This window comes from Nyctereutes procyonoides, unplaced genomic scaffold, assembly GCF_905146905.1.
Source record: "Nyctereutes procyonoides isolate TBG_1078 unplaced genomic scaffold, NYPRO_anot_genome, whole genome shotgun sequence".
Taxonomy (NCBI): domain Eukaryota; kingdom Metazoa; phylum Chordata; class Mammalia; order Carnivora; family Canidae; genus Nyctereutes; species Nyctereutes procyonoides.
Window position 1 is genome coordinate 80,150,086 of NW_026575140.1, and position 10,608 is coordinate 80,160,693.

General features: G+C 40.3%; 1 protein-coding gene across 7 annotated transcripts in view; it reads left to right on the forward strand.

Annotated features, from left to right (window-relative positions):
• The first annotated feature begins 553 nt into the window (after positions 1–553).
• The window catches only part of CCDC15 (coiled-coil domain containing 15), a 79,957-nt gene continuing 69,902 nt past the window's right edge, over positions 554–10,608 (forward strand). For 5 of the 7 annotated variants that reach the window (XM_055305774.1, XM_055305776.1, XM_055305777.1 and 2 more), the window contains exons 1-4: positions 555–767; positions 977–1,165; positions 5,308–5,457; positions 5,964–6,155. In XM_055305774.1, coding sequence (XP_055161749.1) covers positions 986–1,165; positions 5,308–5,457; positions 5,964–6,155 — 522 coding nt within the window. In that variant the 5' untranslated portion in view covers positions 555–767; positions 977–985. Of the gene's footprint in view, positions 768–976; positions 1,436–5,307; positions 5,458–5,963; positions 6,156–10,608 lie in introns of those variants that run through there. The other 2 variants (XM_055305775.1, XM_055305779.1) reach the window with 2 other exon arrangements.

The following is a 10,608-nucleotide window of genomic DNA, read 5'->3' on the forward strand; positions in this document are numbered from 1 at the left end:
TAATGAGGTGTCCCCAGAATCCCAATAGAGCTTGGAGCAGAGAGGGTGACCTCTCACGATGCTGCGATATTCGAATTCAAGAAACTAGTAAACAGTCTCGTAAAGGGAACGAGGTGTCCCCAGGAGCCGCAGCATCCACGGTTAGCTCGTTCCTCCAGGACGCCCGGCCAGGGCCACCCTTTCCCAACCTTTTCTCCTGCTTCCCTCCACCGGGACCCCCGCCCCTCCCGGCCTGCGCTCCTCAGCTCCCCCCAACCCTCTCCAGAGGGATTTTCGGGCTGGTCCCGGCGCCAGGACCACAAAGGCACCTGCAGCCGGCCACGCCCCGGGCCCCGTTACCCAGCAGCCCCGCGAGCCCACTCGTTCCCGCCCAGTCTCCCGCGCCTTCACAGGCCCCGCCCCTTCAGTCGGCCACCAAGCGGAAGTGACGTCCTTGCGGAGCCCGGAGTCCCGCCCCGCACGCTTTCCCAGCCCCGGGGCGGGGACTCAAGACCGGAAGGGGAGGCTACAAGGCCCCCCCCGGTAGGGCGGGGCGGGGCGGGACCGGGCGGCCCTCCCGAAAGTGGCGGTTTGCTGGAGGCGGTTACCGTAGTGTCCGGTGGCGCGCTTCCCCCCGTAGCGGGACACCGGTTATTTGGGCCCTGCCTCAGACTCAGGTTCCCGGCCCCGTTCCCTCGGGCTGCTGCGGCCCGTCCTCCCTCTCCGGGCGGGGCCACCCGTGGGCCGCTCTAGGTTCTCTCCGCTCCGATCGCCATTCCTTCCCGGAGGCAGGCTTTACACTCTCCCTTTTAATTTCTTCCTACTCCTCTTTCCCGTCCTTCCTTCCTTCCTTCTCCGGGATTGTTCTTCCACCGCCGCCTCTCGGAGGCTTCTCTGCTTTCCTGGCGCCTCCGCTGCAGGCTTGGGGCGGGGGGCGGGGTGGAGCTTTCCACGCCGTCCTCGGAGGGTTTTGAGCGTTTCCTTTCTGCTTGCCCAGGAGTCGCAGATGCCGGGAAGTATGGCCCCCCTCCAGAAGCCTCGCCACGCCACAAGGATGCCCCTGGCCCTAAACCCCCTGAAGAGCAAGGACGTGCTGGCGGTGCTGGCCGAGAGGAACCAGGCTGTAATGCCGGTTGGGGCCTGGGTGGAAGCGGCCTCGCCACATAGTTCGGAAGTCCCCGCGTATGTGAGTGTCAGTTCGATGCAGGTGTAGTGGGGCCTCCCCCGCCACCCCCCCATATTAGCCCTCTCTAATCGGTGCTTAGATAAACATGAACAGTCCTTTCTCTTCTGTTGTACAATGAGTATGTTCCTGAATTAGGATTGCAGAACGCACAGGTGTCTGCCAAAACTAATTCACAAAGTCTAGACTGCTTGCTATGCACAAGACGTAGGCACTGGCTGTATCTTGCAGACGCCCTCCAAGGCAGTAGGGATGACGGTTGCCACACTTTGTGTAAGTAACATTAATGGATTCTTTTCTTTTCTTTCTTTTTTTTTTTTTTTACATTAGTTGATTCTTAAAGTTACGGTAAGTGTGTAGAATCAATAAGACCCAGACGCAGTAAGAGAATAAGGGAAGAACAGATTAATTCTGACTGGGATTATTCTGAGAAAGTTTTGTTTTTGTTTTTTTAAAGATATTATTTGCTTATTCATGAGAGAGACACAGAGAGAGAGGCAGAGACACAAGCAGAGGGAGAAGCAGGCTCCCTGCAAGGTCCCCGATGTGGGACTCGATCCCAGGACCCCAGGATCACGACCTGAGCCAAAGGCAGACCCTCAACCACTGAGCCACCGAGGTGCCCAGAGAATGTTTAACTATAAGTTCCAAAAGGAAAGGGACCTTTATTTTTTGTTCATTCCTATCCTGTCATATAGTAAGTCTTTAAGGGATAGATTGGCTCCTGGGAGACAAATTAGGATGTAATTATAACAATTTAGCCATGAAGTATGGCTTCGAGACTTATTTAATGGTAAGGAATAAAGAGGGAAAGCCCTAAAAAAGGGAGGTTGAAGTAGGAATGAAGAGGAGTAAAGATAAGAAATAAGGCAGAAGAATCGATAAGATTTGGTACAAAGATTTTTTTTTTTTTTTTATTTAAGATAGTCATACAGAGAGAGAGAGAGAGGCAGAGACACAGGCAGAGGGAGAAGCAGGCTCCATGCACCAGGAGCCTGACGTGGGATTCGATCCCGGGTCTCCAGGATCGCGCCCTGGGCCAAAGGCAGGCGCCAAACCGCTGAGCCACCCAGGGATCCCTTTTTTTTTTTTTTTCAAAGATATTTTGATATTTAAGTTAGTGGCACTTCTTTTTCATTGCTCAAATTATGACACCTTGATCATGTAGTAGCAAAATGCCTAAAAACCACCAAAATCTTCCTTTTTTATGTTAGACAATTGAATCTCATGTTCCCAAATATTAACTCAAAATATTAGTCTTGGAAAAAAATATAAACATGTCTCTTTTCCCGCATTTAAAAAATTCTGATCAGTACCAGTCAAAGGCAGTTTGATCAAGCATCTCATAGAACTCTACCGATTTAGCACATGCTGTCTTGGGAATCAACTCTTATTAACAGATGCGGCTCTAGTCAGCTCAGAATAAATGCTGAATAGTTACTTCTAGAGCATGGTAGACCTAACATGGTTATTCTAAAGGGAAACTCCTAATAATTTTGTCCCGTTTCAGAGCCATCAAGATTCCTAAAAGTACTATAGTTTCAGACCTCCCCTTCCATTAAGTAAATTAGCATCAAAAGACACTGCAGTTCTATCAGCATTTTATGGCTATTGCATTATTTTATTTTTTTTAAATTTTTTTTTTTTAATTTTTATTTATTTATGATAGAGAGAGAGAGAGAGAGAGGCAGAGACACAGGCAGAGGGAGAAGCAGGCTCCATGCACCGGGAGCCCGATGTGGGATTCGATCCCGGGTCTCCAGGATCGCGCCCTGGGCTAAAGGCAGGCGCCAAACCGCTGCGCCACCCAGGGATCCCTATTGCATTATTTTATATTTTATCTGTTTGTGTAACAAACCTGGATCCTAGTGGCATAAAGCAAAAGATACTGTGTGTCAGGATTTCAAGCAGTTGTCTGCAGCATTGCATCTGAAACCTCACTTGGGACAGCTAAAGTAGCTGGAGATGTCTGGGACAAGCTTACTGGGTTCTGGCTGTTGGTTTTCTTGGCTCTTCTTCATTTGGCGTCTACTGGGCTGTAATGTCCAAGATGGCTTTCTTATTCACATACCTGGCACTTGGGCTAGGATGACTAGAATGGCTAGGGGCTTGCTGGATACTTTCTTTTTCCACATGGTCTCTCTACTTGGCTAGCTTGGGCTTCCTCAGCATGGTGTCTAAGGGTAGAATTCTTACTTGGTGGCTGGTTTCCCCAAGGATGAGCCCTCTAAGAGCTATAGGTGGAAGTTGCTTTATGACCTTGCTGGATAAGTCATGGAGCCAATTCTTCCTCATTCTGTTGCCTATTCAGAGCCCGACTACAGTCAGTATGGGAGATGACTTCACAAGAGCATAAATACTGGGAGGTTTGGTACACTGTGGGGAGAAGGGGAGATCATCTTTGGAGACTACTGCAAAATCTAAGTATCAGTTCTATCATATGTGAATTAGGCAAAAATGTCCTTTGGTTGTGAGAAACACTTTCCTGTATTGTCCCCTTGGATAGTCCTTAGGATTCAAAAGGTCTATGAGGAGTTAGTTGTACAATTGAAACAGTATGTATTTTTGCTTAACTCAGTATTCCTCAAATTTATTTGACTCTGGGAATCTCCTATCATTCCAAACATGGGACAATGTTCTTGGGTTTTGGTGGCCTTATACAATGGTGTTTGCTAAGAAAAATATGTTTCTAAAATGTGGTATACTCTTATCTTTGGTTTACAGTTGAGATTCACAGTTTGGAATCAGTCATATACTTCAGTAAGATGTTTGATAATCTCAGCATGGGGTTAAAAGAGGGAGCTGACAGATAATGAAAGTAAAAGAGGCAGGATGGCTTTAATCTTCTGGGACTTGAGTTACTTTCGGTCAGTTGTTCAGGCTTTACTACCTGTATCTTTCCTTTGGAATTATTTTACCTATAATTGTTCTTTGATATTTGTTTTATACACTCCTAGATATATCCTTGTGTAAAATATGAGGTAGATTCCTTAGAAAATTTAATTTCTAAGGAAATTAAATAATTTAATTAGAAAATAATTTAATTTTAATTGGAATTTAAGTTCATTTGATTTTGAGAGTTAATGACTTGTGATATATTTGAACACCTTCTAAACTAGAATTTGGAATCACTGTGTCAAAAAAAAAAAAAGGAATCACTGTGTCAGAAGAAGGACTCAATAGGAGTATGATTTATTTAATTTGAAGATTCTTTTTGAAAGAGAAACATAGTCAAGAGAAAAACAGTACAGTATAGGGCATACGTATTGGAGTCAGAAACTTCTAGCTCTATTACTTGCCAGCATTAGGATCTCGGGCTACTACTGAAGATGAATCTTTCTGAGCCCCAGTTTCCTCTTCTTTAATATAGGACAGAGAATGCTTTCTATTGGAGGTAGTTTCCAGGATTCAGTGATATAATGTAGTTAAAAGTGTTTGTCTTGTAACAGATCTTTAGTAATGGTAACTGCTTTTAATTATGTTGTACATGGTTGTTATTCAGGGCACTCAGAGGAAGGGAGTAGTGATCAGGGACTCAAATGGGATAAAATTTCTGGATTGTTTTGACTATGTTTTGTGATTGAGCATTACATAAATATTGAGTACCTTTATATTCAAGGCTCTCTGTTATATACTGTAGAGGCAACAAAGGAGAATTAAATACATTTCCTGCCTTCAGAGTATACCTACCTAATCTAGTGGGGGAGTTAAGAAGTTTTGCTCTCAATTAACATTAATAAGAGTGAGAGATACTACAGCATGGGAGAGCTCAGAAGAAGAATGGATTGTGGAAGGTCCTAGGTGGTTGGGTATTATTAGATGATCTTAAAGAGTGAATAGGCCTTTACTTTACTAGATGGAGATGATAGGAAGGGTATGCTAGGTTAAAAATGGAGCATAAATCTGAGCGTGAAACTATTTTACAATAGGACATATTTAGTGAGTGATGAACAATCTACTGGATTTGGACTATTTTACTCATTTTAGAAAATGTGTGATATAAGATAGGTTTGAATTGGTTCATTGAGAATTAATGAAGACAACTTTAGTTGTCAGTTCAATGAAAAATTAAGATTTGATTTGAGTGCCCCAATGGGCAAAAACTGCTGACATTTACATTTGTTTTCTATCTTTCATCTTTTAAGACTTCAGCATATATGATTGAAGAAGAACTAAAGGAGCAGCTAAGAAAAAAACAAGAAGCTCTGAAGCATTTTCAGAGACAAGTCAAACACCGAGTAAATCAGCAAATCCGGCTGAGAAAAAAGCAACAGCTTCAGAGATCTTATGAAGCAGTAAGTTCAAAAGTGAACCTGAGTAACGATCGAATTGAAACTGTGTGTTATGAGATAAGCTATTAGGCAGTAACAGAATCACTTTCTTTGATTCTATGCTTTGTATAATTGCTAGGGAGGGCAGTAGATTTGTATGTAGAGAAACTTGTGTTTCTGTGTTATTCTGACTCACAATTTTTTTTTTTTTTTTTGCTTTCACCAAATAGTTAAAAACAATGTCAGAATTTTGGATTGGGTTTGAATTTTGGCTTTGCTGCATGGATTGTAGTTTCTTCATCTATAAAATGGGGCCATGATAGTTGTCTCATAGCATTATGAGAATTAGATATTTAAGTTATTAGCACATACTAAGTACCTGGCAAATGGTAGTTTCTTTGCTTGCTGAAGCTTTCTTCTTTCTACCCTGACTCTGATTTAAAATCTTTGGGGCTGCTTATGGGCATTATTTGATTGTGCTGGCTTGGAGTAGAATCTCACTAGAAGAATCTCATTCTTCCTTTGTGTAGGCAGAAAAAGAAGGCTCTATAGCCATGCAGTCTTCAGATCCAGCACATTTAATTCCTAAAAAAACAAGTGTTTTTTCAAACAACTTGAATGCTGCTATTGGAAGTGCTAGGTTACCTCCTTCCCAGATGCTTGGAGATGGAATAGATGATAGAGAGAATCAGAATGAATTATTCCAACAACAAGCCCAGGCGGTAAGTATATACTCATTTTATGTCTCTGATTTTTTTTTACTTATATCTAAGGTATGAAGTAGCAATTAGGAGGTATCACATTCAATTTCACTTTTAATTACCTTTGTAAAGTGGTGAATAGTGAAATGATGTTTATTTTTTTATACATATTTTTAATTTATTTATTTTTGGTAAGACAGTTTAGAATCATCTAAAGGAAGGTGCCAAAGTGTTAGAGTCAAACCTTATGAGAAAGAGCTTTAGGTCAAAGATCAAAGATCCCCCCCCCCCAATTATACTGTAATTTTGTTATGGGTAAATTATTCTGTTTGTAGCATATGGACAGAACTGATTTCTAACCTCTGTTGCAAAAAAGTACAGTACATATGGCATATCATCATTTTTTTTCATTCATCAATTTTGTCTCATTTTTGTCTTTCCTTTTAATCTGATTATCATAATAAATCTATAGGTCAAGTAATAATAAATCCTCAACATAATCAGAATTTTTTTAAAAAGTAACCTATCTAGAAATTGATTTTACATGTTATTTATTAATTTATCAAAGATTTATTTTTTTGTTTTAGAGAAAGAGCTGGGAGGAGGACAAAGGGAAAGAGGGAGAGAGAATCTCAAGCTGACTCTGTGCTGAGCTTGGAGCCTGGTGCAGAGCTGATGTGGAGCTTGATCTCATGACCCTGAGATTGTAACCTGAGCTGAAACTAAGAGTTGGACACTTAACTGTCTGAACCACCCAGGTGCTCCTTACATATCTGTTATTTAAAAATTTGCATAAATGATGAATTATTGAAAACTACATCTGAAACTAATGTACTATATGTTGGCAAATTGAATTTAAATATAAATAAATAAATAGATGGATAGATGGATGGATGGATGAATGAAATTAACTACCATGAGTAGGTTTATCCACTCAAATCATTTGGCCCATACATTCAATTCTCCTTAGTGTACATGAGCTTTTTTGTCCAGTTGATACCATATTCTTCAACTCTGCTCTGGGAATTATACTTCATCTTATTTAAAATGTATTTCTAGGAATAGTGAGAGAAGAGCAAAAATGTAGAAGTAGTGGTAGTGCCTGGGTGGCTCAATTGATTGAGAGTCTAATTTTTGGTTTTGGCTCAAGTCATGATCTCACTGATCGTGGGATCACACCCTGTGTGGAGCTCTGTGCTCTGGGGAATCTGCTTGAAGATTCTCTCCCTCTATCCCTTCCCCTTCTTTGGTTTACTCTCTCTCTTTCTCTCTAAAATAAATAAATCTTTAAAGAAAAAAAAATGATTATGTGAAAATAAAAGTTTTGCAACTGCTTACATGATCGGTCATAAGTATGAAGCAAATCTAATTGTGTTGTTAGTATCAATAGGAAAAGCTTTATATAAGTACATGTTATATTGAGATACTTAAAACAATTTTTTTCTCTTTGCCCCAAACTATGACTATGACTTTTTCCTGCCATTGCTTGGTTTGTAGTAATCATTTTATAAATCATTTTTATTTTCCTTTTTAAGATTATGAACAATTTCTTGAGCAAGTATTTATTGAGCTAGATACTGCATAAAGTATAAGGGATAGAACATTGATGAAGACAGACACAGCTGTTGCCTTCATGGTGCTTCTAGCTGTAACCTCACTGTAGTGTGGATTTTACTTCATCTGTACAGTACATGAATAGAATACATCAGTTCACAGATCTTTGAATATCCTGTGTTTGTTAAACATTATACGGATACCAGTGAAATGTGAAATAGGACCCTTTATGGGTTTATATTTCCAAGTAGAGATATAAAGCTAACAGATCCCAAACTATTAGATATTAATATAGAGACATTTGCTCTATTTGATGGTAAAGTTGTGCTATTGGATTTCAAAAATTTTTAAATCCAAGGAAACATTCGTGGGAGAGTTCCTGGAAGATGTGGAATTGATCTGTATATTTTGAAATGATAAGGTAAATTGACTGGTTATATTCAAAAGAATTTTGAGATAGGAGGAACAGAGTATATGTAATGAGCTTGGTATATTTGGGAATAAGTGATGGAACCATTCTAATTGATAGTTTACAGAGGAGAGAATAATAGAAAATGAGGTTAGATAGGTAGAAGGAAATCAAGTTATGAAAAGCCTGAAATGTCACAAAATTTTTTAAAAGTTTTTTTAAGGATTTTATTTATTCCTGAGAGATACAGAGAGAGAGGCAGAGATATAGGCAGAGGGAGAAGCAGGCTCCTTGCAGGGAGCCTGATGCAGGATTCGATCCCAGACTGGGATCACTCCCTGAGCCAGAAGCTGACAGATGCTCAACTGCTGAATCACCTAGGCATCCCTAAAAAGTTTTTACACCCTGCTTTTTTTTCTTTAAAAGATGAACTAGATGAGCAACCTGGGTCGCTCAGCAGTTTAGTGCCACCTTCCGCCCAGGGCATGATCCTGGAGTCCCGGGATCAAGTCCCACATTGGACTCCCTGCATGGAGCCTGCTTCTCCCTCTGCCTGTGTCTATGCCTCTCTCTCTCTCTGCGTGTCTCTCATGAATAAATAAATAAAATCTTAAGAAATAAGAAAGAAAGAAAGAAAGAAAGAAAGAAAGAAAGAAAGAAAGAAAGAAAGAAGAGAGAGAAAGAAGAAGAAGAAGAAAGAAAGAAAGAAAGAAAGAAAGAAAGAAAGAACTACTGAAGAATGTTCAGTGAACTAAACTACTTTAAGCCTATAAACTTTTGCTCATACAACACCATGACAATAGATCCTTTTTAATTTTGCAATTTCTGTTGCAGTTTTTATCCACTAGATGTCACTAAGAACTAGACAGTGAGATATTGTTCAAGCACTAACCCCCTTGGTTTATCTGGAAGTGGTTGAGTCAATGATGAATGCAGTTCACTTTCTGAATGTTCGTGGACTTTTCAATTTTCTTGTGTGCAGAGTGATAGAAACATAGAATCCTGGTGTTGGAGGGTTTTAAATGTTCATCTGATATATTGAAATACTTAAGGATGAAATGACTTGACATCTGGCATATACTTCAAAATAACATAAGGGTGAGGTGAAGTAGGGCATTATAGATAAAACAAGATTGCCCAGGAATTGATAATGTTAAAACTGGTTGAGATACACACACACACACACACACACACACACACACACAAACACACACACACTAGTTGATCCATGTGTGTATTATAGCTTCTACTTCTCTGTATGTTTGAAGTTTCCAGTATGTTTGAATTTACTCACATTTTTAATTAAATGTTGTAAAACTAAAGACATTATCTAGTCTAACCTTTCTTTCTTTAAGGAGTTCTTTTTATAACCTCTCTTATATAAATGGCCATCTAGTTTTCTGTTAGAACATTGCCACTGCTGAGCAACTGAATACTTCTTAGACTATTTCATTTTTAGAACTCTTGAAATTACTATAAGTGTTGTTTCAATGGGGGGATCCATGGGGGGGGGGATCCCTAGCTCAGCGGTTTAGCTCAGTGTGTGATCCTGGAGTCCCGGGATTGGGTCTCATGTCAGGCTCCTTGCATGGAGCCTGCTTCTCCCTCTGCCTATGTCTCTGCTTCTCTTGTGTATGTCTCATGAATAAATAAATAAAATCAGCTTTTTATTTGTTTCTCACTGAATCTTTTATTATCTTGTTTTTTACTTTTTTTCTCTCTATAATGCACGTTTTCCAGCTTTTTCAACCCTGGAAATAACAATTCATTTTGGCAGTTAAGAAAGGTTTAAGCAATATGAAATAACCTGTTAAGTTTTCTGTAATCTATCATTGGCAAACTATTGTTTGAATTAGGCTCTTTGACTGCAGGAATTCCTTTTATTTTAAGAATATGTGTGGACCCCCAGTCCCCAGTCAGGGGACTACCTGCATGACTACCACTCATGCAGCTCTTGGGGAACCAAAAACCAGCACTTAAAGCTGAATGACGGAGAAAAAAAAAAAGAATATGTGTGGAATAATAAAGGCAGAATCAGAAATACACAAAACACACAAATCTAACCTCTTTTAAGGAGTCTGTGGCTGGATACTTTTTCTGAATCTGAGGTATCTCTGGTGATCACACAGCATAGGATCTTTGATCTTCACACTATTACTTAATCACTAACCGTTGATTCAGTTGTTCTCATAGGGTGACACACCTTCCCTTCTCTGATGATCTGAGACCTCCAGTGCTAAAGCTGGGCAGTTCTAGGCAAAGTGGGAGACTCAACTACTGAGTCACCCAGGTGCCTCACAAAATCAGTTTCACTGAGCTGAAATCAAGGTGTCAGCAGGGCCCCTTCCACAAATTCTAGGAGAAAATTTGATCGTTGACTCTTTAGTTTTTGGTGTCTGTTGGCATTTCTTTGCTTTTGGCTATATCATACCAATCCCTGCTTCCATCTTTACATCACCTCCTCTTCTGTATGCCAAATCTTCCTCTCTTTTTTTCTCTCATAAGGACAGT